Source organism: Lutra lutra, chromosome 1, assembly GCF_902655055.1.
Source record: "Lutra lutra chromosome 1, mLutLut1.2, whole genome shotgun sequence".
Classification (NCBI taxonomy): domain Eukaryota; kingdom Metazoa; phylum Chordata; class Mammalia; order Carnivora; family Mustelidae; genus Lutra; species Lutra lutra.
This window is the reverse complement of record NC_062278.1, coordinates 204,839,212-204,864,633: the sequence shown is the minus strand read 5'-3', so window position 1 is coordinate 204,864,633 and position 25,422 is coordinate 204,839,212. Positions and strand designations below refer to the sequence as shown.

The 25,422-nt window shown below is 42.2% G+C and overlaps 1 protein-coding gene across 10 annotated transcripts in view; it reads left to right on the top strand.

The window, feature by feature from the left end:
* Window positions 1–22,993, top strand: part of IHO1 (interactor of HORMAD1 1) — a 42,248-nt gene extending 19,255 nt beyond the window's left edge. For 9 of the 10 annotated variants that reach the window (XM_047694075.1, XM_047694107.1, XM_047694079.1 and 6 more), the window contains 4 exons: window positions 13,045–13,093; window positions 13,284–13,371; window positions 20,593–20,696; window positions 21,046–22,993. In XM_047694075.1, the coding sequence (XP_047550031.1) occupies window positions 13,045–13,093; window positions 13,284–13,371; window positions 20,593–20,696; window positions 21,046–22,191 (1,387 nt within the window). In that variant the 3' untranslated portion in view covers window positions 22,192–22,993. The remainder of the gene's footprint in view (window positions 1–13,044; window positions 13,094–13,283; window positions 13,372–20,592; window positions 20,697–21,045) is intronic. The other variant, XM_047694091.1, reaches the window with a different exon arrangement.
* Window positions 22,994–25,422: the final 2,429 nt, after the last annotated feature.

Below are 25,422 nucleotides of genomic sequence, written 5' to 3'. Positions count from 1 at the left end.
GGGATCGAGTTCCCGCATCGCATCATCGGGCTCTCTGCTCAGCAGGGAGCCTGCCTCCTCCTCCTGTCTTTCTCTGCCTGCCTCTCTACCTACTTGTGATCTGTCTGTCCAAAAAAAAAAAAAAAAATCTTAAAAGAAAATCTTAAAAAAAAAAAAAAAGAAAAGCCAGAATTTCTTTAGGGATTCTTAGACTAAGTATCTTTTCTCTTGAATACCTGTCTTCCTTTAGGGAGAAAAGCAAAATGCTCTATTTGAAGTGTTTGATTCTGTTGGTAAATAAACATGTCCCAGACACTGAGAGACTTCTTTCCCCTAGGAATCCAGGCTCTAGGACCCTACCAGTTTCTCAGAGGCCCCTCATGACTATTAGGGGGCTGCAGAGTACTTACCTTCTTACTCCTTCAGTTAGATCAATGTTAAATTTTTTTTTTGTTCTCTGGACATAGGATAATATTTTGTTTGATCAAGATTTCTGCATCAGGTCAGGCTGGCTGACTCTTGGTAGAGCATGTGACCCTTCATCTCAGGGTTGTGAGTTTGAGCCCCACGCTGGGTGTAGCGATTACTTAAAGAAAAAAAAAAAAGATTTCTGCAGCTAAAAAATTTTTTTTGAAATGTCAAATTTCAACATTTTCTTCTTTCCTTCCTTTCTCTCTTTCCCTCTATCATTTGCTTCTTTTTTTGTAGTGAAATGAGTTTCTGTTAACGATTATTTACAACATAGCAAAAATATGTAGCACTTAAATAGAAAAATGAGGACTCTGAAGAATCTCTCTCCATTAAAAACTCAAGCTTAAGGGCGCCTAGGTGGCTCAGTGTATTGAGCTGTTGCCTTCAGCTCAGTTCATGATCCCAGGGTCCTGGGATCGAGCCCTGCATCAGGCTCTCTGCTCAGCGGGGAGCCTGCTTCCTCCTCTCTCTCTGCCTGACTCTCTGCCTACTTGTGATCTCCCTTTCTCTGTCAAATAAATAAAATCTTAAAAAAAAAAACCTCTGGGCGCCTGGGTGGCTCAGTGGGTTAAGCCACTGCCTTCGGCTCAGGTCATGATCTCAGGGTCCTGGGATCGAGTCCCACATCGGGCTCTCTGCTCGGCAGGGAGCCTGCTTCCCTCTCTCTCTCTCTGCCTGCCTCTCTGTCTGTTTGTGATCTCTGTCAAATAAATAAAAATAAAATCTTAAAAAAAAAAAAAAAACCTCAAGCTTAAGATATTGACATATGATAGGCACAAAAAATCATAATTTTAATATATTCTAGCAAAAAAAAAACCAATATTTTTAAAAAGATTTTATTTATTTATTTGTCAGACAGAGATCACAAGTAGGCAGAGAGGCAGGCAGAGAGATAGGAAGGGAAGCAGGCTCCCTGCCGAGCAGAGAGCCAGATGCAGGGCTCGATCCCAGGACCCTGGGATCATGACCTGAGCCGAGGGCAGAGGCTTTAACCCACTGAGCCACCCAGGAGCCCCATCAAATAAATAAAAATCTTAAAAAAAAAAAAAGGTAAACATAATTTACTATATGCCTCTGTAATTCCACTCCTAAGCATTTACCCTAGATAAATGAAAACTCATGTCTACACAAAAGCCTGTACAAAAATGTTTATAGCAACTTTGTTCATAATCACCAAAAACTGGACACAACATGTATGTCCTTAAATAAATAAATGGATTAACAAACTATGGTATGTCCATACAACAGAACACTACTCAGCAGTAAAAAATAATGAGCTACTGATATACAACTACATGGGTGAATCTCAAAGACACTATGCTGAGTGAAAAAAAACAGTCCAAAAGTTATATGCTATATGACTCCATTTACATGACATTCTGAGAAAGACAAAACTATAGAGATGGTGAATAGATCAGTGATTATGGAGTTAAAGATGTAGGCTGGACTTCACCACAAAGGGGCAGCATGAAGGTTTTCTTTGAATACTGCCCTCCTTATTGTGGTAATGGTTACATGAACCCTGAATTTGTGTCAAAACTCAGAATTGTGTACATACATATGCAATTTTTACTTACAAAATTTTACTTTCAAAAACATACGTACAAATTTTAACTTAAAAATTTTTTAATGTTGGGACGCCTGGGTGGCTCAGTTGGTTAAGCAGCTGCCTTCGGCTCAGGTCATGATCCCAGCGTCCTGGGATCGAGTCCCACATCGGGCTCCTTGCTCGTCGGGGAGCCTGCTTCTCCCTCTGCCTCTGCCTGCCATTCTGTCTGCCTGTGCTTGCTCTCTCTCCCTCTCTCTCTCTGACAAATAAATAAAATCTAAAAAAAAAATTTTTTTTTAATGTTAAAAAGTAATTAAAAGATATTAGATGGGTTATGAGTGTCAACTACAATTTAAAAAGAGAGTAAAAGATATTGGGTGGCTCAGTTTATTAGCTAGGATTATGTTCAACTGTTTATAACATATGTACACACTCATAATAACAAAGATTTAAAAAGATAGATGTTTATAAATGCAAAAATCATCCTGAAGTGTGTAGTCCAGGGCTAGAATGGTAGCTCCATGGTTCTCAAGGATTTGGCTCCTTTCAGCACTCTGGTCTCGCATCCCTAAAGTGTGACCCCTCTCCTCCCAGTGCCTGGTGGCTGCTGGAGTTCCAGCTGTTGTCAGAGTTCCAGACAAATGATGGATGCAGGAAAGAAAAAAACGTATCTTCCTTTCCCTTTAGGACTCTTCTTGAAGTTACATGCTACACTCCTTATACCTCACACTGGCTGAAATTTACTCACATGGTCACACCTAACTTCAGGGGAGTCTGGGAATTTCATCTATCTGGATGGCAGTGCATCCAGGGAGAAAAAAATTAGGATTCTGATTTCCAAGGAAGAAAATGAGGCCATTTTTACATTTTTGCAACAGTCTTGCAATTGCTAAGTGCTACCCATCATGGAGAATTCCCCAAACCCAGCCACAAAATTAGTCCACTACAAATTCTGCTGCCCACTAACGCCTGCCCAGAGGATAGTAGACCCTCCCTGCACCCTTTTACCATTCTCCGAGAGGTCTATATTCCTTCTACCGGAGCCACAGCAATTAGAGAACTCACAGTTTTTTTCTCCTGACTCCTAGTCTGACAAGTTATGTGTCAAGAAAAGGGCCAGTTCAGGAGAAGCTGAGAAAGCAAACCCCTCTGGCACCCTCAGCCTCTAGCAGAAGAAAGATGCTCTTCTTCCCTTCAAGACTGCTAACCTGAAGAACTACTTAAAAAGAAAAGAGGGTCAGATACAGACCAGCCTAAAATAAAGACTGGACTTTCCACTCTAAATACAAAGTTGTAAATGGTATAGTAGATGTTGCATCCAAATGCTTTGGAAACCGAGGACAGGCTACCAGCTCTGACTGTGGACATCAGGAAAGACTCCACCCAAAGGGTCACATGTAAACTGAATGGGAGTTTTGGGCAGAGATCTTGGGTCTGTCAGATCCTGAAGTGTGCCTCTTGAATCAGTTTACTCTGTGAACCTCCATTAACAATGGTTTATATAATGGTGCTCTATTTTTAAAAATAAAAGTGTATTGTTTCCTATGGACTTAAAAAAAAAAGATTTTATTTATTTATTTGACAGAGAGAGACACAGCAAGAAAGGGAACACAAGCAGGGGGAGCAGGAGAGGGAGAAGCAGGCTCCCTGCTGAGCAAGGAACCAGATGCAGGGCTCACTCCCAGGACCCTGGGATCATGACCCCAGCCAAAGGCAGATGCTTAACGACTGAGCCACCCAGGTGCCCCTCCTATGGACTATTTTTTTTAATCTTCTTTTTAGATTTAATAATCTTTAATAATTATGTTTCTATTCCATATACAAAACAATTTCTAATGGTTGCATTGTACTCTATCATGGATTTTTCAGGGAGTTATGTTTTAACTATTTAACACAGTATGAAAGAGTACCACAAATACACAATGGAAAAGGTTAATCTTTTCAATAAATGGTGTTGGAAAAACTGGCTCCATAGGAAAATAATGAAAAGGGACCCTTATCCTATACCATACATAAAAATCAATTCAAAATGGATTAAAGACCTAAACATAAGACTTGAAACTATAGAACTCCTAGAAGAAAAAATAATATATAGGTAAAGTCTTCTTGACATTGGCATTGACCATGATTTCTTGGTTATGACATCAAAAGCATAGGCAGCAAAACCAAAAATAGATAAGTGGGATAACATCAAACTAAAAATTTCTGCACAGCAAAGGAAGCAATCAACAAAATAAAAAGGCAGCCTACAGAATGGTAAAAAAATTTACAAACCATATATCTAATAAAGGGTTAATAAATATATAAGGAGCTCCTACAGCTCAATAGTGTAAAAACAAATAGCCCAATTAGGGCTATTAATTAGCCTTAATTTGGCTAAGTAATTAAGGACAAAGAAACTGAATATACATATATGCAAAGAAGACATACTAATGGCCAACAAGTGTACGAAAAAGGTGCTCAAGATCACTAGACATCAGAGAAATGCAAATCAAAACCACAATGAAATATCTTATATCAGGATGGTCATTATTAAAAAAACACAACAACTAAGTGTTGGTTAGAATGTGGAGAAAAAGGATCCCTTACATGCTGCTGGTGGGAATGTAAATTGGTGCAACCCCACTTCTAAGGGTATATTCAAAGGAATTGAAATCAGGATCTCAAAGAGATAACCTGCATTACCATATTCATTGCAGCATTCTTTACAATAACTAAGACATGGAGGCAACCTAAGTATCCATCAATGAGTGAATAAAGAAAATGTGGTATATATGCGATGGAATAGTCTTCAGCCTTAAAAAAGAAGGAAATTCTGTCACTTGTGACAACATAGATGAACCTGGAGGATGTTAGGCTAAATTAAATAAGTCAGACACAGAAAGACAAATACAGTTGACCTTTGAACAACACAGGTTTGAACTGTACAGTTCTCCCTCATGTGAATTTTTATAGCACAGTACTGTATTTTATGATTTTCTTTTTTTTAAAAAAGATTTTATTTATTTTTTGTCAGAGAGAGAGAGAGAGCCCACACGCAGAGGGAGAGGCAGGCAGAGAAGGCAGAGGGAGAAGCAGACTCCTGGCCGAGCAAGGAGCCCCATGTGGGACTTGATCCCAGGACTCTGGGATCATAACCTGAGTCGAAGGCAGTGGACTAACCAACTGAGCTACCCAGGCATCCCTGTATTTTATGATTTTCTTAACATTTTCTCTTCTCTAGCTTATTCTATTATAAGAATACAGTGCATAGTACATATAACATACAAAATTTGTGTTAATTGGCTCTTTGTGTTATCAGTTTCTGGTCAACAATAGGCTTTTATGTTTTGGGGAAGTCAAAATTTATATACAGATTTTCAAATGTGTGTGTTGGGGGGGTCAGCCTCCCTAACCCCTGAGTTGTTCAAGAGCCAACTGTACTATGATACCACTTATATGAAGAATGTAAAATAGTTAAATTCAAAGAAGCAGAGTATAGTAGGATGATGTTGCTGGGAACTGGAGTGTGGGACAAATAGGGAGGTATTAATTAAAAGGTACAGAGTTTCAGTTGACACAGTATGAATAAATCCTAGAGATCTACTGTACCTCATAGTGCCTATATTTAACAATACAGTATTGTATACTTTAAAATTTGCTAAGATGGTAAATTGTTTTTTAAAGATTTTATTAATTTATTTGACAGAGACAGCACAAGTAGGCAGAAACAGGCAGGGAGAGAGGGGGAAGCAGGCTCTCCACTGAGCAGAGAGCCCGATGTGGGGCTCGATCCCAGAGGTTTAACCCACTGAGCCACCCAGGCACACTAAGATGGTAAATGTTTTAAGTGTTTTTATCACTACTACTGCTATTAAATAGAGTGAGAGAAAGCTTTTGAGGGACGCCTGGGTGGCTCAGTCGGTTAAGTGTCTGCCTTCGGCTCAGGTCATGATCCCAGCGTCCTGGAATCAAGTCCCATATTGGGCTCCTTGCTCAATGGGAAGCCTGCTTCTCCTTCTTCCTCTGCCTGCTGCTCCCCTACTTGTGCTCTCTCTCTCTGACAAATAAATAAATAAATCTTTAAAAAAAAAAAGAAAGAAAGCTTTTGGAAGTGATGGATATGTTTTCGGAATAGATTGTGGTGATGATTTGATAGTTGTATACTTATCTCCAAACTTGTATACATTAAATATGTACAGCTTTTTACATGTCAACCTTAATTCAATAAAGTGATTTAAAAAATATATAGCTTGAATACTAACCAGTCAGAACAAATGCTGACTATAAGCAATTGACGTAGCTATGTCCTCATGCAAGATTGCTGTCAGCTTTGCATGTACTATGATTTATATAAAACATTGTTATTGGACATCTCAGTAAGCAGAAGATTTGATTCAATAAGTTTGATCAAATTTTTTAATAAAGAAGATCACTCAATTTGAGTGGATCTTAAAACCACATTCAAAAACACCACTAGGTAAACTCACTGAAGGTAGGGAGTTGAATTTTTTTTATGCATATCACTGAAGTTTATAATCAAGGACCTGTCACAAAGGAAGGCTCAATAAATAGTTGTTGAGGGACGCCTGGGTGGCTCAGTCGGTAAAGTGTCTGCCTTCAGCTCAGGTCATGATCCCAGGGTCCTGGGATCAAGTCCCACATGGGGCTCCTTGCTCAGCAAGAAGCCTGCTTCTCCCTCTCTCTCTCCCCTTGCTTGCATTCCCTCTCTCGCTGTGTCTCTCTCTGTCAAATAAATAAAATCTTTAAAAAAAAGTTGTTGAAAAAATGAGTGAATTTTCAAAGCAAAATAATTCACTAACATTGGACAGTACAGAAATTACCTCCATTCTTAAAAATAGATTGTGTGTGTGTGTGTTTTAGTACAGATAAACAATTTCCTAATTGACTTTTTCTAGAGAAAAGATTAAGTCATAGTTGACTTCCTATGAATCTATACATGATATCAGGTGGGTGGGAAATCTCTACTTTTAAGCAACATTTTTCTATTTTATTTTGTTAAAAAATAATAAAAATGGCTTCCAAACGAACACTGCTTTTTTATGGAAGTTTCAATTATCAAGCTTTTAATGTTTTCATTGTTATTAAGCATCTTAATTTAGGACTTTGGGTAAATCAGAACTTAACATTTCAATTTAGACAGGTGGAACCAAAGATTAATAAACAGTTAAGGTAATGGGAGCTATCAGTTATACATAAAACACTTCACTATAGGGACACCTGGGTGGCGCAGGTCGATGAGTGTCTGACTCTTGGTTTTGGCTGGGGTCGTGTCTTCTGGGCTGAGATCCAGCCCTGCATCAGGCTCTCCACTTAGCACAGTCGCTTAAAGACTCTCTTTCCCTGTCCCTTGCCGGCCCCACCTCTCAAAATAAATCTTTTTAAAAATTTCAATAGGGGCGCCTGGGTGGCTCAGTGGGTTGAGGCCTCTGCCTTTGGCTTGGGTCGTAGTCCGGATCTTGGGATCGAGTCCCAAGTCAGGCTCTCTGCTCGGCAGGGGGCTTGCTTCCCCCTCGTCTCTCTGCTTGCCATCTCTGCCTACTTGTGATCTCTGTCAAATAAATAAATAAAAAATAAAAATAAAAAAATTAAAATTTCAATATAAAATTATATACAAACAGCATTTATTTGTATAATATAGTTTTCCCCTGTTGGGAACATTGGTTTCTAAATGCAACTAATAAGGAGTGAGGTCCTAAGAATAAAGAATCACTCTCAACTGGTGGTATACCATGGTATAACTGGTAGTATAATAGAGTAGGGGCTTTCATGAGCAGCATTTTGGTAGCATTATTAGACTTTAGGACATCTTTACATTTTTATTTTTAAAGATTTATTTCAGAAAGAGAGAGAGTGCTCAAGTGGAGCACTTGAGCTCCAGTGTTCAAGCCACCAGCGCCCCAGGTACATATTTTTAAAGATTTTATTTATTTATTTATTTAGGGAGAGTGAGAGGGAGGAGGGAGAGAAAGGATCTCAAGCAGACTCTGGGCTGAGTGTGGAGCTGGTCATGGGCTTGATCCATGACCAAGATCATGACCTGAGCCAAAATCAAGAGTTGGAAGCTCGGGGCGCCTGGGTGGCTCAGTGGTTTTAAAGCCTCTGCCTTTGGCTCAGGTCATGGTCTCGGGGTCCTGGGATTGAACCCCGCATCGGGCTCTCTGCTCAGCGGGGAGCCTGCTTCCCCCTCTCTCTCTGCTGCTTCTCTGCCTACTTGTGATTTCTGTCTGTCAAATAAATAAATAAAATCTTAAAAAAAAAAAAAAAAGAGTTGGATGCTCAACCAAGTGAGCCATCCAGGCTTTCCATACATGTACACAGGTTTTAGAAATATAATTAGGGGGGTGCCTGGGTGGCTCAGTCAGTTGAGTATCTGCCTTTGACCGGGGTCATGATCCTAGGTCCTAGGATTGAGCCCCACATCAGGCTCTCTGCTCAGTGGGGATCCTGCTTCTCCCTCTCTGCCTGCTGCCTGCCTGTGCTCTCTCTGTCAAAATAAAATCTTAAAAAAAAAAAAAAAAAGCCACATATGCACACACACATACACATACTTTAAAAAATACGATTAGGGGGGCGCCTGGGTGGCTCAGTGGGTTAAGCCGCTGCCTTCGGCTCAGGTCATGATCTCAGGGTCCTGGGATCGAGCCCCGCATCGGGCTCTCAGCTCAGCAGGGACCCTGCTTCCTCCTCTCTCTCTGCCTGCCTCTCTGCCTGCTTGTGATCTCTCTCTGTCAAATAAATAAAATCTTTAAAAAAAAAAATACGATTAGGGGTGCCTGGGTGGCTCAGTTGGTTAAGCAACTGCCTTTGGCTCCGGTCATGATCCCAGGGTCCTGGGATTGAGTCTCACATCAGGCTCGTCCTGCTCAGTGGGGAGCCTGCTTCTCCCTCTGCCTCTGCTTGCCACTCCCCCTGCTTGTGCTCTCTGTCAAATAAATAAAATTTAAAAAAACAATAAAATTAGGATTATATTGGGGCGCCTGGGTGGCTCAGTGGTTAAAGCCTCTGCCTTCGGCTCAGGTCATGATCCCAGGGTCCTGGGATCGAGTCTCACATCGGGCTCTCTGCTCAGCAGGGAGCCTGCCTCCTCCTCCTCTCTCTCTCTGCCTGCCTCTGTGCCTACTTGTGATCTGTCAATAAATAAAAATCTTTAAAAAAAATTAGGATTATAGTGAAAAACAGCAGGCCTATCTTTCCCCCACTTTTTTTTTTTAAGATTTTATTTATTTTATTTTACAGACAGAGATCACAAGTAGGCAGAGAGGTAGGCAGAGAGAGAGGAGGAAGCAGGCTCCTGCTGAGAAGAGAGCCCGATGTGGGGCTCCGATCCCAGGACTCTGAGATCATGACCTGAGCGAAAGGCAGGCTTTAACCCACTGAGCCACCCAGGCGCCCCTCTTTCCCACTTTAATTCCCTTTTTGCTTTTTGCAACCAACTTGCAAACCCTTTTAGCTATGCTAGTATTTAGGTCCATATATCTTATGGTATATGCTAGCGAGCTTATATTGTCATTTGATTTTTTTTCAGCTTCAGAGAATGAGTTTCTACCCTGGAATAAGAATTTGCTTCTTGGCCTCCTCCACCATAAACTCTCATCTTCCATCATTTTAGTTAAAATCAGTTTTCAGGGACGCCTGGGTGGCTCAGTTGGTTAAGCAGCTGCCTTCGGCTCGGGTCATGATCCCAGCGTCCTGGGATCGAGTCCCACATCGGGCTCCTTGCTTGGCAGGGAGCCTGCTTCTCCCTCTGCCTCTGCCTGCCACTCTGTCTGCCTGTGCTCACTCTCACTTCTCTCTCTATGACAAATAAATAAATAAAATCTTTAAAAAAAAATAAAATAAAATAAAATCAGTTTTTCATTTGAGATGCCTGGGTGGCTTAGTTTGCTTAGCATCTGCCTTTGGCTCAGGTAATGATCCCAGTGACCTGGGATCAAGTCTCACACTGGGCTCCTTGCTCAGTGGGGAGCCTCTTCCTTCTTCTGCCTGCTGTTCCCCCTGCTTGTGCTCTCTCTCTGACAAAGTCTTTAAAAACAAAAAATCAGTTTTCAATCGTTAAATCCTTATCTAGATATCCTAGAAAAACTATATATATATATATACCATGATTAAATTTTCCTAATGTTAAAAATTACCTTGTTTCCTTTCTGCTGAGTTTTCTATATAGGAATCACAGTTTATCCCCAAATTCTGCAGCAGATGTTTTATTTTTTCTTAAAGATTATGAGAGAAAGAAGGTGTGTGTGTGTGTGTGTGTGTGTGTGTGTGTGTGCGCGCGCGTGCACACGAAAGAGACAGAGAGAGAGACAGACAGACAGACAGACACACAGGCAGACAGAGACAGAGAGCATGAGCAGGGGGTACCCAGTGTGGGGCTCAATCCCAGGACCTGGGATCATGATTTGAGCTGAAGGCAGACGTTTAACTGACTGAGCCATCCAGGCACCTCAGAAGCTCCCTTGTTTTATACCCAAACACATCAGAAATTCTTCAGTGTCATTTTCTTCTCAGAGTCATCTTCCTAATTCTGACCTGAACTTAGTACTCTCTTGCTCTGCAGTGCAGCTGTCATCCTGAGTCCTCCCTTCACCGTCATCCTAAACGTTCCTACCTCCCCTCTCCTGCATACCCACTTCCTCTCCTGTGTTGGATTCTTTGTTACTTTGATCCTATGTCCTTTTTGTTCTTAGTTTCCTCCTTGGATTTGGTGAAACATATATTCCAAAAACTTCCTGACAACAGGTACATGGCACCTAAATAATTTTTTGAGACATTGCTTATCTGAAATTCTTTATTTTCCCCTCATACTTGATTGCAAATTAGGCTAGATATAGAATTCTAGATTGGAAATTATTTTTCCCAAAAATTTCTAGTTGCTGTCATCACCACATCATTTTATATGTTGCTTTCAAGAGGTCTATGCCATTCTGAGACCTGATCCTGTATACATCACTTGCCTTTTTCTTTCTGCAAGTTTTTAAGGCCTTCCCATTATCTGTAGACTTCCGAAATTTTACAGTAGGTGCTTTCATTTGGCATATCATCATCTTTGGGCATCAATGAGTTCCTTTTGACCTATAAACTTGTGGGTTTTTGTTCTGGGAATTTTTTCTTCTGTTATCTTTGAAAATCTGTTTTTATTCTTCTTTCTTCTGAATCTCTAGTTTTGGGTATATATTAAATCTCCTGCATTTATCCTCTTTTTTTTTTTTCTGTTGATCTATTTTCCATCTCTTTGTATTTTGTTCTATTTTCTGTCCTATTTCCTTAACTGTATCTTCTCTAACTATTCTATTTGTTTCTGCTATTTTTAATTTCTAGATCCCTTTCTTATTCTTTGCTTTTATAATTCAATAGCATTCTTTCTTAATATCCTTAATTTTTTAAAGATTTATTTGTGAAAGAGAGAATGCACATGTGTGCATGTGGGAGCAGGGGGGAGGGCAGAGAGAGAATAAACCAGACTGCCCGCTGAGCCTGGAGCCTGGCACAGTCAAACCCATGACCCTGAGGTTATGGCCTGAGCTGAAATCAAGAGTCAGATGCCCAACTGACTGAGCCACACCGGTGCTCCTAACTCATTAGCTGTTTTATGTTAAATATTTTTATTGTTTGCCTGGTTTGCCTGGCAATGGTCACAAAAAGTCTATGTTCTCGTTTTTTGTAGCTGGACACTAAAATTTTTCACTTAATGTCCCAATCTCTTTCATAAAAAGCATAAGGTTTGTAGACCCCTAATGATTCTATAAAATCCTCCTTTTATTTATTTATCTCTTAAAGATTTTATTTATTCATTTAGAAAGAGAGCACATGAGGGGCAGAGGCAGGGAGATACTCTTAAGTAGACTCCCCACTGAGCAGGGACCCCCCCCCAACATGGGGCTTCCTCCCATGACCCCAAGATCTTGACCCCAAGATCACAACTTGAGCAAAAACCAAGAATTGGCTGCTTAACTGACTGAGCTACCTAGCTGCCCCCAAATTCTCCTTTTAAAGTCAAACTGGTGGAGCATCCAAAAGACTTGGTATGAAGAGTAGTCCTATTAGGGTTCACAAACTGGATCTGCATTTATATTGCAAAGAGTGAAGAAACAAAACCTGTAAAAAATTTTAATGGAAATTCATGTCTGAATCTTTTCAAAAGTGGGATATTTATTTGAGGAATAATTGTTATAGTTTCTTTTTCATTAAAAATTAATATTGCTGGGGACTACTTGGTGGCTCAGTTGGTTAAGCTTCCAACTCTTGGTTTTGGCTCAGGTCTTGATCTCCCAGTTGTTAGATCAAGGTCTAGGGCAGGCTCTGCACTTAGCACAGTTTTCTTTGGATTCTTTCTCCCTCTCCCTCTGCTTCTCCCCAACTATAAATAAATAAATAAATAAATAAATAAATAAATAAATAAAACAAACCTTGGGTGGGGGATGGAGAGAGACACCTGAGTGTCTCAGTGGGTTAAGCCTCTGACTCTTGATTTCTTAGGTCATAATCTCAAGGTCATGAGATGAAGCCAGAGTAGGCTCCATGGTCAGTGGGGAATCTGCCAGAGATTCTCTATCTCTGTCTCCCTGTCCTGTTCTCTCTGTCTCTCAAAATAAATAAAATTTAAAAAAAGAAATTAATAGAGATAGTTCTGGGAGTACCCAGAACTATCTCTACCCATTCCTACACTCAAAGAAATAGTCATTAGACTAAAATGTTTCCAGAGTCACTAGCTTCTGAAGCCATTGTTGCTATGAAAATGAAAGCTGATCTGTTTTACTGTAGTAACCACTTGAGTTGCTAGTATTTGCTTATTTAAGATACATGTAGAGTAAATTTTAAAAAGCAATAAATGGTTTGTTTTGGCAATGGTCAGAAAAAGTCTATGTTTTCATTTTTTTGTAGCTGTACACTAAAATTTTTCAGGGTTGAGTCTCCCAAGTCTAATCAAGCACTGTTTTGATGCTCTACCAGGTGAAGTCCTGCCATGTTCATGGAACCAATTCTGTTACATACTTTTTCAGTATTCCACAAGGATTTAATTTCTTTTTTCTCGTTTATTCTAGTGAGACTCTATACAACCTCATTTCACATATCAGAGAAAGCATTCACAGGGTAAGTAGAGCTACATGTCAAAGAATTAGAACATTTTACATTTTAAGAAGTTTGCTAATTACATTGACCTTAATTCATATAGGATAGCAGTATTTTAACTACCTTTTTAAAAATCACTTAATGACAATACTCCAAGGTAGGAAAATAAGGCAATGGTCTGTGAATTCATTCTTAATTTGGGGGTGCTTAGTTGCAGACATCTGTGGAAAAGTCTGAGGAACATCTCAGCTCAAGAAGCCAATCTATTTTGGATGGTTTGGAGACCCTGGCCAAAACCTGTGAGTATCTTGTATTTGAGGTTATCAGCAGAGGGCACTAGTGAGCAGTGAACTGAACTTTCTGACCCTACCCATGTTTCTGTCAGAGGTGAGGTTTTACAGTGTTGCAGATGAGATGATGGGTACATTAGGTTAGCCCTGAAGAGATGTGGATCACGCTCAGCTGGGTAGTGGGGCTCACCTAGATGTTGGGAATGTTCCTGGTCCCTAGATACCCTCTGTGAAGCTAATCCTCCACCAGTAATCCCGATGCCTCGGTAGCTCTGCCAGATTTCTCATCTCACTGCCTCAAGTGAATCAGCAGCATCCCTGAGTCCCTAACGAGTTGCTGGCTGTGCTGTCTATAAAGACATTTTTCCCTTAGGACTTAGAAATAAAGACTGCTCCCTTAAGAGTTAGAAATACTCCAGTCACCTCATCTTCTTCTTGCTGCCTTGGTTTCAATGAGAGCTGTTTTGTAGTGAATCACAGCATCATTCTCCATTCCAGTTAGTGGTCTGTAAAGTCTCCTGTTCTACCAATTAGTGATTTATGTTTAGATAAAACCATGGGCCTGTCTCTTACGAAACAGAAGAGTCATAACACTGCTCTTCTTGGGCGGACACCTCTGTAGGACCAGCAGCTTCTCAACTAAACAGCAAGACGATGACAGCATCTGTACTTGTTTGGATTTGTCTGTGTGTTTATTTTTTTATTTTAAACAAATTGAAGTCAACTTATTTAAATGCCTTGGAATGGATTGCTCATGATTTATGAAAATTAATGCCTTTGTGTGGTTTAGAAATTAATCTCCATCTGTCTGCCAAAAAGCACTGTACTGTCTGCTGGCTTCCAACCTGGGTATCCCACACACAGGGCAACTGTGCGTCTGTTTGGAAACCCGTTCTGGAAGCCTGGGACTGTTGCCCTCACAAGAAGTAGCAAGACAAAGAGCAGAAGCAAATCAGGAGTGCTTCCTTTGTATAGCACGATGGAGTAACTCATTCGTAAGTGCCTGAGGAAAGCACTCCTTTTGCTTTCTACATTTGAAACTAGGTGAAGTACAAAAAGGAGGATTGCAGGCAGCGAAGGTATGACATTCTTGGCCCAGATCAGGGAATGGAAGTGCCCAATCTCCCAGTACAAGATCAAGGCAGAGCGAGGACTAGAACTGGGTCTGGGTTATAGTAGGCAGAGGGATCCTGATCCTTCATCCTGATGGTCCCTTTTTAGAGGATAAGACTCAGGAGAAGGAGCCACATTGAGAGGGCAAACAGTAACAGACACTGTGGCATCATATTATTTACAAAGCCAGATAATTTTTTTAAAGATTTTATGTAAGTATGTATTTAAAGATCTTGAACAGGGGGATGCATGGAGAGGGAGGGAGAGAGCAAATCTCCAGCAGACTCCACACTCAGCATGGAGCCTGAGTTGGGATCAAGCAGGCCTTGATCCCAAGACCCTGAAATCATGACCTGAGCTGAAATCGAGAGTCGGATGCTTAACCAACAGCTACCCAGGTGGTCCTGGAAAGCCCGATCATTCTTGAAAATGGTACAAGTATCCTGTTCAAAGTCATTCCTTTTCTTGGTAAGTAGTGATCAGGATCAGGAAGTTAGTCATTGAAAAAGGAACCAGCCAAATCCTCTATCATCATATGGTGTGGCCCAGTCTAGCTATCCTGAAGCATTGAATCTGCCAGTCAGTACAGTCTGCAGCCTTCAGTATGCACTCACTGTGGCTCACAAGGGAGAGGGAAAGTGCTATTGTGTTAATAATGTAATGGGTACCTTCACAGAATGCAGTCATGAAAACTTTCCCTAGTCACAGTCTGTCTGTTCAACCATAGGGATCACTCAAAGCTATCTAATCTAACTTCTCTTGTCCTTCAGGTGAGGACTGAGGACCAGAGTAATAGAGAACAAATTACCGGGCACCTGGGTGGCTCAGTGGTTAAGCCTCTGCCTTCAGCTCGGGTCATGATCTCAGGGTCCTGGGATCGAGTCCCACATCGGGCTCTCTGCTCTGCGGGGAGCCTGCTTCCTCCTCTCTCTCTCTCTGCTTGCCTGTCTGCCCACTTGTGATCTCTCTCTGTCAGATAAATAAAATCTTAAAAAATAAAATAAATTAAAAAAAAAGAGAACAAATTACCAAGGCCATCCACACCCTACTTTAATTTAGGTTTAGGTGGGCTAATTAGTAAAGAGCACTTCTACCTAATAGGTATCAGTTCTATTGAAAAATAAGATCATTAGGAAAATAAAAAGGAGTGCTACTCAAAATCAGAAAATGGGGGCACCTGGGTGGCTCAGTCAGTTAAGCATCCAACTCTTGATCTCAGGGTTGTGAGTTCAAGCCCCATGTTAAAATAATAAAAAAAAGAAAGAAAATCAGAAAATGTCTTCTTTGGAAAACATATAACTCTATACATAAAAATAAATTCCATATAGGGGCTTCTGGGTGGCTCAGTGGGTTAAAGCCTCTGCCTTCGGCTCAGGTCATGATCCTAGGCTCCTGGAATCGAGCCCCGCATCAGGCTCTCCGCATCAGGCTCTCTGCTCAGCGGGGAGCCTGCTTCCCCTTCTGTCTCTCTGCCTGCCTCTCTGTCTACTTGTGATCTCTGTCTGTCAAATAAATAAACAAAATCTTTAAAAATAAATAAATAAATAAATAAATAAATAAATAAATAAAATAAATTCCATATGAATCAATATGGTAAGGGTAATGATAAATCATAAAAAGAACTATAAGAAAAATGGACAACGTTTTTATAATTTTGGAGTGGAGAAATGCCTTTCTAAGCAAGGCACATATAATCATTATGAAGAATGAGGTCTATCTTTATGAACCATGTTGAAATGGAAAAAGCTATTCATCATTAAATAGTAACAGCAAGGTGCTGCTTATGTGCACATAATTTACTCCAGGACGCATCTTGTGGAGGACTGTGACCAGTTAGTGAAAATTGGGAAGGCTTTCCCAAAAAAAATGGGAGACTCAACAATCTCTTCTTATACATGGAGGCTTCCAGACCTTTCCACAGGCTGTCATCAGCATGGCAGGAGAGCAAAACTACAGAGTACGTAAATAGAAATGAATAAAAAATTCATCTTCAAAGAAAACAGAGATACAGTCCAGAATATGGAAATGGATTTTCAATGGCATTTTTATGAAACAAGCTAAAGATACCTGATGTTTATGGCCAAAGCAGAAATGAAATGAGCCCTTCTACAAAACACCCATACATATACATACACACACACACGATCTATAATCTATACATGGATATGCACGTGTATCAATGTATCAGTGCAAAGTTCCAGAAACTGCTCATAATGTTAAATTCCAGAAAGTGGACTCAAGGTCTGCATAGGAGAGAATCAGCCAATTTTTCATTGCATACCTTTTTATACTGTTATAGGTTTGAGCTATTAAACTTTTTAAAACGAAAAAGAATAAACTTTGGAAGTAATGAGCTCGATACAAAAGCTCTTGTGAGAAAGAGAAGATCTCAGACATACATTTTCCAAGGGCCAAGGAAAGAATATACGGGGCCACAGAGAGATGCTTTCTGAGTACTGAATCTGGAATTGAACAATTTTCTTGCCTTCCCCATTCTCTGCTTTTGTGGTTGGTAATGTTCACTGTTGCTAAGAAACATTGCTATTTAGGAATTCATCTAGGATAGGATAATTACATTTGCTTTCTACTACAAATATCTACAAGAATGTCTGGAAAAATATTTGACTAATTGAGTTTAGGAATAGGAATCCAGTATTTGAAACATAAGTAAACAGCCTTTTTCTAATTGGTTGACATATGGAATTTAACTTTGTATTGAGTAATAGAAAATTTGCTTTCTAAAAACTTCTTTTTTTACTGTGGTAAAATATACATAACACAAAATTTATCATTTCTTACTGCTATTTTGCAAGACTACACTGACTTGCCTATTTCAGTCATAACAAGCTCTTTCACTTTGCACTTGCTGTTTTCTCTATCTGAATAACCTTTCCCTAATCTTTGCAGGGCTAGCTCCTTTCAGTCCTTCTGGTTTCACCTTAAAAGTCTCCATCTCTGATGACCTTATCTGAAATAAGTGTCCCCCACTCTGTTATTTTTGTGATAACCCCTATCATAGCATTTATTACAGCTTTCACTTATTTATGTATATGTTTATTTACTTTTCATTTTTATTTTTTCCTTTTCAAAACTGCAAAAATTCATGTATGTGGTAGATAGTTTTGTTCAAGATCGTTTCCATGTTCCTAGCACAGTATCTGATAATAATTTTCAGATGAAACTATAAATATCCAAATAATACATTCAAACACATCATGAATTCTTTCTGTTTTATTTTCTCATTAGAGAGTTCTGCCTGGAGCTCAGTCTTCCAGCTCCAAACTGGGCAGGTTACTCCTGAGGTCCCAATCCTAGGACTTGTCTTCACCATCATTCTGAGGATCCTCTTTCTTTCATCCTCAGTCTTGGATCCCTTTGTTTCCTGGACTTTGGTTTACACTTGTGTTTGGTGATACACATCTTTCAGTAGGTTTCTAAGAAAAAATATATGGGAGGGAACTTTCTTATCCACGCATGTTTGAAAATGTCTTCTATCTCCACATGGGTGTAGAATCCTAGGGGGAAATGCTTTGTCCTCAGAATCTCTAAGGCATAGCTCCATTGTCTTCTATTTTTAATTTGCTTATTGAGATGTTTAATGCCATTTTGCTTCTTGATTCTTTGTTATCTGGGTACCCCCTACTATCCCTTATAGACATATTTTTTGAGCCTCATGTTTTCCCTTGATATTTTGAGAACCAACTGGAAAAGTGCCATAGACATAATTTAGTAACATAGCAGAAATTAACCAAAAAATGAAATGAGAAAAAAAGATGCCATTTATAAATCTAACACAGAAGACAAACTACCCAGGAATAACTTAACAAGGACATGCAACTCACCCATTTTTTTTAATGGCTTCTGGGTTTTATGTCTTGCTTGGAATGGCCTTCCCCTGCAAAGTTACAATTTACCTCATGTTTCCTTCTTGTACTTTATGATTTACTTAATTATACAAAAATTGTTAATCTATCTAGAACTTATGTTAATGTAAGAAATCTGAAATGTAAGTCTCCTTTTGGAAGGGGATTATGTTTTAAAGAGAAACTGAATAAATCACTTAAGCTTTATTAGATAGCGTGTGTTAAATTCCTACCCTTGGGCTGACAAGAGAAGACAAAAGAGACAGAATAGTTGGAACATGGGGAACTAACCAAAGCAACTATCAGATTGAGGCAAGGTTTCAAATAAGATTGAGGAGGGTTGTTTTTTTTTTGGGGGGGGGGGGCTTTTGTGTCCCCCCCCCACCAAAGATTTTATTTATTTGTCAAAGAGAGAGAGAGAACACCAGCAGGAGGAGCACCAGACAGCGGGAAAAGCAGACTCCCCGCTGAGCAAGAAGCCTGATGCAGGGCTCAGTCCCAGGACCCCAGGATCGTGACCTGAGCGAAAGACAAGACACTTAACTCACTGAGCCACCAGGCATCCCATAAATTTGAGTTTGATATCCTGTCTTTTCAGTCACCAGATGTCACTCTGATGTTCCTTCCATTTATTGCAAAGAGTTAAGCACTCTTTTGTTGCCAGATTGTTTTTTACCCACCTAAAATGAAAAAAAATTTCGTCAAGAATCTTAGAACGCCCTTTAAATAGTTATGAGAAGATAAAAAGAATATCTGGTGTATTATTCCTGATTATTTATAAATTATACTTGTTATGCATTTAGAATGTATGTGAACTCACAATAGTTTATAGTGTATAGTAGATACTCATCAAATATTTGTTGAATAAATGTAAGAGTGTCTTCACATGACCTGCCATTTAGCAAGAGAGAGGCAATAATTGCAACACAATGCGTTACTAAGTGTGTGTGTGTGTGTGTGTGTGTGTGTGTGTGTGTGTGTAAAGTCTCCCTATGCTAAAGAGACAAATCAGTATCAATCCTGAGTGGTTAGCATTCATGTCACCGGGCTCATTACCGCCCAAATGTAAATAGGGCATAAATAAGTGATGGGTGATGGGTGGTAAGTGCTGGTAGAGCACACACACATCGTGCCAACAGCAGAGAAAAGGAGCCCCCAAGCTAGCCAGGAAGTGCTGTTTTCCAAGGAGGTGACTGCTGAGAACAGAGGGAAGAACAGGAATTAACCACACTGAGTGGCACCTGGGTGGCTCAGTCGGTTAAGCATGTACCTTTGACTCAGGTCATGAACCTGGAGTCCTGGGATCAAGCCCTGTGTCAGGCTCCCTGCTCAGTGAGGAGTCTGCTTCTCCCTCTGCCCCTCCCCCTACCCATGTACTCTCTCTCTCTCTCAAACAAATAAAACCTTAAAAAAAAAAAAAGAATTAGTTGCACTAAAGTGGTGATTGAGGGGAATGGGGTAGAGTCTAGAAGGATAGAAGCGTAAGTACTCCAAGGGAACAGCATGCACAAGGCCAACGGTGAGAGACTGACTGCGTAGGAAACAGACCTCAGCGATATGGAGGTGGACGGAGAGGGTAAGGGAAGTGAGCCTGGGTCTTCATGGCCAGTTTAAAGGTTTGGACTTCCGGGCTGCCTGGGTGCCTAAATGGTTGGACATCTGCCTTCAGGTCATGATCTCCTGGTCCTGGGATCGAGCCCCACGTCGGGCTCCCGGCTTGGCGGGGAGTTTTTCTTCCTCTGCCTCTCACCCTGCTTGTGCTCTCTCTGTCTCTTGTCTGTCTCTCTCTCTCAAATGAATAAATAAAATCTTTTAGAAAAATAGAGATTTGGACTTCATCCAGTGGCCAGTGGGGTGCTATTGAAAGTTTCAGTATAGGTTTCAAAGGAGGCATGATCATATCTACGTTCTGAAGAGGTCACTCTGATGACAGGACCAAAAAGGTAGGCCAAGGAGGAGGTTGGTGCCATCATCTGGGCAGCAGGTTTCAGAGTCCCCAGGAGGTGCTGAGCTTGGGTCTGCCTTGGTCAGAATGTTCTCAGGGAGGAAGGGAAGAAGAGACAGTAGAAGAACCACCCTACTCTGGCTTCCTCTCCTCACCAAGGCTGATCTGGCTGGAGAGGCCTGGGCACTAGCAGAGCAGGCTCAGGTGGCGCATGCCAGATTCCAGCTCCGCCCTTTTCGCCATTGTGGGCTGGGCGGGGTAGGGCATGCCATAGTCTTCATGGAGTGATTGTCATTTTTCTGTGTTTAGTGCAAGAGACCGTGCGGGCCCAGAGTGATCTGGTGTTGGAAACGGTGCATGACAAAGGCAAAATGGAGCAGGTCATCTTTGAGATACAGAAAAGATTTGAAGCTGTAAGTGTGGATCCCAGCCTCTTTCCTCAACTATATTTTTAGCTTTGTCACTAAGACCCAGAGGGACTCCTTTAAAGTTGCAATTTTTTTTTTTTTTTGCAGCCAAGAGCAGAAGTCAGATAGGTCCCTTGGTAATGGACCAGGGTAGGGGCAACTTCCATCTCTAAGGTTCTCTGGCATGATGGGGACCCAAGGGGCCCTGCTCCAGAATGTTGCCATGCTTCTTCTGGAAAGCACCCAGCCAGGGACAAGCTTTGGTTCTGTTAGCACATCCTTTGGTTGGTTCCACGTTTCATTGTGCATTCTGAGTTGCAGTGCCTATAACTCTTTTCTCACTGTCTTTCCCTAGAGACAAGCAGAGTTTATAGAAATGAGATCCGACCTGAAGCACCTTGAAGCTTTAGTGGCCCAGCAGAGTAAGGACTTCCAGCAGCTGTGTGAGCAGCTAGGCCAGCTAAATGTGGCCAGTGTCCTGGCAGAGCTGAAGAGATTGATTCCAGTCCCTCGGGTCGCCGGGCATGTGAAAGACAGCACTTCCCAGACCTCACCACCTCTGGCCCAGAGCCTCCATTTCACCAGGCAGGGCAGGTACGCTTCTGAGGAGGCAGTTCTGTGGCGGGCTCAGGCCCCCGCTGCCGTACAGACTCGGAGTATGGGCTCCCCGCAGCCTGGAGAGTTTGGTGTCTGTGGTGAGAGAGCAGAAAGCAGTGCGCTCCAAGAAGAGGCTATGCAGCAGGCAGCTGGAACCAGCAGAAGAAACAGGCAAGTCAAGGCCAGGGCTGTGCAGACCAACCGCAGGAACTGGACCAGTCCTAAAACCAGCTCTGAGAACCATGGCTCCGGCTCCTCAGGCCCCAAAGTTCCTGGTGGTAAGGACTGGGTTTCTCAGGGAGCCTCAAGGCTTCTACCCCTGGACTCAAACAAATTCGCAACCAGCATTAAGAACACCTGCCAAAAATGTCAAGCTGAAGGTGTGTCTCCATGTGATCCTCGTGAACAAAGGCTAGTGACTGCACAGAAAAGCAGAACTGTGGAAAGAGGGAGGAAAGGCAAAAAGGCGCCCAGGAAGTCCCAGAGAGGCAGGCTCCGAGCCAGGAAGCAAGAAGAAGCCCCTAGCAAAACCTGTGCTTCCATTCCTAAATACCCTCAGCCTCCAGTTTCTGGCCCACAAAGCCCCCCGCTGGAGCAGCAGAAACCCGGCGCTCAACCCCTGCCTCTGTGGGGCCCCAGCAGCCCCACAAAGCCAGTCGGCGCTGTTCTGGGAGGAAGAGTCATGCGCAGTAAGGCAGTGAGGGCCGCGCAGGGAGACATCTTACAACTCAGTGGGTTTTCTTCCCAAGACGACAGCCTGCTTGCGACCGGTTCCCAGGGGGACCACCAGATGAGCTGGTTCAGCGACCTCAACCTCGGAAGTTCAGACCCCCCTGTGTGCAAGGAGCCAGGGAAGAGTATGCTCTATGATCTGGGTTTTGATAGCAGTGATGATGGCTTCTGACCCGCCCACAAAATTCTTCAGCTGGTAGTTGATGGGTGGCAGCTGGAAAGACACATGATCCCACACTGAGGCCGGCGAACGGCAGGAAGTCCCTGCCGGGGGTCAGTGCAGGATGGGTGCGGGGCCGGCGAAGCAGATCTGGCCTGCTGGGTACCCGGTGCTGCCCGTGACAGGCGTGAGAGCTGCATGCGTCCTTATTTCTTGGAGGGAAGTGTGTGAAGACGGTGGTGCGGAGCTGGGCCAGCAGCCTGGGTGCAGGGAATCAGGAGCGGTGTGTGGTTTCGGTGGAAGAGGAGGGCTAGTGAGGGGCAGCAGTGCTCCCACAGAACCGTTGTGTGTGGCAGCAGGACTCCCCAACACAACATTTTTGGTCTTCACAGTATTTCCTGCACATAATCAATACTTTTCCAGGCCTCAGTATTTTTGTTGTTGTTGTTTTTATCCAGTTTTACTGTCAGAGTGCTTGCATGTTTTGATCAGTGGATGTATTACTACAGAACACGCTAAGTCTGTCCTCTTGAGCACGGAGAAACAGAGAATGTTAAGCTGCCAGTGGAAGAGAGGTGACCCGCACCCAACAGATGCCAGAGGGGCGCTGTACACCAGCCACGCGCCCCGGTTTTCTTCTTGGCTGTTTCCCCCAATCCTGTTTCCAACCATTCTTCAAGCAAGTGAGAGCATCTAAGGGCCCAGCGATATTTCTGGAGAGCATTGGGCTTATATGAGACTTTGGCTTTCTTACAGAGAGTTTTGAATTGTTGTTACACATATATATTTCTTTTGTAATAAAAATGAAAACATATAAAACATGTAAAAGCATGTTTTGGGGGGGCATCTGGGTGGCTCCGCGGGTTAAGCGCCAGACTCTTTGGGCGCAGGTTGTCCTCTCAGGTTCTGAGACTGAGCCCGGAATGTGGCTCGGCACTGAGCGTGGAGCCTGCTTAAGCTCTCCGTCTCCCTCTGCGCCTCCCCCGACTCATGCTCTCTCTCTCTCTCTCAAAAAACCCACAAAAATCCAAAACACTTAAAAGCATATTTTTTTCATTAAGTTTATTTATTTTTTTAAATTTATTTGACAGACAGATCACAAGTAGGCAGAGAGGCAGCCAGAGAGAGAGACAGGAGGAGGAGGCAGGCTCCCTGCTGAGCAGAGAGCCCGATGTGGGACTCGATCCCAGGACCCTGAGATCATGACCTGAACCAAAGGCAGAGGCTTTAACCACTGAGCCACCCAGGCGCCCCTTTCATTAAGTTTATTGAAGGGATATCCCATCAACTTAATCAAATGGATAAGAGAGATACCATCTTTTTACCTGTAGGCTTTTCCCAAGATGACTTTGATAAATAACACCCTACTCAGACTGGTTTCTCTTCCTTTATTGTTTGGGAAAGTAAAAATCCTCACTGGATGGATTGGCTTCCAGAATCTGCTCATTTTCTTGTTTTAATACTCCTTAAATTCAGATTAATTAACATACAGTGTGTCATTAATTGCAGGGGTAGAGTTGAGTGCATATAACACCCAGTTGCATATAACACCCAGTGCTCATTACATCATGTCCCTCCCCAGTTACCCCGTCCCCCCACCCCGTCCCCTCCAGCAACGCTGTTTGTTCCCTAGAGTTAAGAGTCTCTTATGGTTTGTCTCCCGCTCTGATTTTATTTTTCCTTTCCTTCTCCTATGTTCATCTGTTTTGTTTCTGAAATCCTACCTATGAGTGAAAGGATAGATTTGTCTTTCTCTGACTTACTGCGCTTAGTATAATACCCTCTAGTTCTGTGTCGTTACCCATTTTTAAGGCAGTAGTAAATGACTCTAGGGCCTCTGAGTGGACCATTATAGAAAGCAATGGTTCTTGATTTTTTCTTATTTTTACATTCATTTTCAAGGGGGTGTGTCGCACAAAAGTCTGAGTTTAATTTGCCTTCAACACCTTTGACAGGGATACCAGGCACCAGCCTAAGCTGCTCTTACTCTAGTTTCCAGACCGAGGACATCCTGTAGCCTGTAGCTGGGAGCCACAGGCAATGGCAGCAGCCCTTTCCAAGGCCAAGGGTGTAGACTTGGACTCCCTCTCAGGCTGCCCGGCCTTTTCTCTCCCTGTGAGCCTCACTGGATGTCTCTTTACCCTGCCCTCTGCCAGCCTCTATAGCCTTCCCTACTGGTTTCCTCTGTTTGTGCAAGGAAAGCATGGGAGGAAGGGGCCCAGCCCCGCCATGGGTTCCTTCCAGCCCTTCTCAAACTTGACTACAGGTGGCTGCTGCGTGGTTAGCATAAGGCTTGTAGACCATAGGGGTTTGTATCTGGAAATCTTTTATTACTCTAAGTTGAAAAGTTTAATCATTTTGAGGTGCCTGGTGGCTCAGTTAAGCAGCTGCCTTCAGCTTAGCAAGGAGCCTACTTCTCCCTCTCCCTCTTCCCCTCCCCCTGCTTGTATTTTCTCTCTCTCTCTCTCAAATAAAATCTTTAAAAAATTAAAAAGTAAAAGAACAGTTTAATCGTTTCAACTCAAAGTTGAGAACCTGTTGAGAGAACTCCATTAGTATTTATGACTGTGGCCTTCCCATTGAAGGGTCTGTCCAACTCTGAAATGCCAAAGGAGGACCCTCTGTTCTTTGATTCTGCTATGAGTTACAAAATCCTGTGTTTCTTCAGAAGTATGTCTTTTTGTGTTATGGAGTCAAAGATCAAGTGACTCAATGTTCTATGAGCTGGGTGTTTTGTAGAAAGAGCAGTAAATTTATCTCCTAACAAGCCTGGGTTAATTAAAATTACACTGCCTGTCTCTGGTAATCATCAGGAAAGGATATTCTGTTTCTTATTTTATTCCTAAGACTTTTTTTTTTTTTTTTTAAACTGTGTTCCTGCCAGATTTGGTGAGCGTGACATAGCCCAGGCACATCCCCAGAGCACACAGCGTTTTTGGCTTTTTGGATGCTGAGAGAGATGTGGCTCCACGGTGGGGGGAGGGGAGGTGTCGTGGGAGGTCTAGGGACCTAGAGCCCAGAGAGCCACCTAGGGCTGCCTCCCTCTGACAATGACCCCAGCCAACCACATCACCTAATTGTCTTGACATTCAAGTATCAATTTAAATGTCACCTACAGAGAGGTCTTTTTGTGACCTTTTCTGTAGAAGCTTGCCTTACTGCCCATTGCCTTCCCTTGTAATTTTCTCCCACAGCTCCATCTCAAATGGTGTATTGCTGTGCACACCTATGTTTTACCTGCCT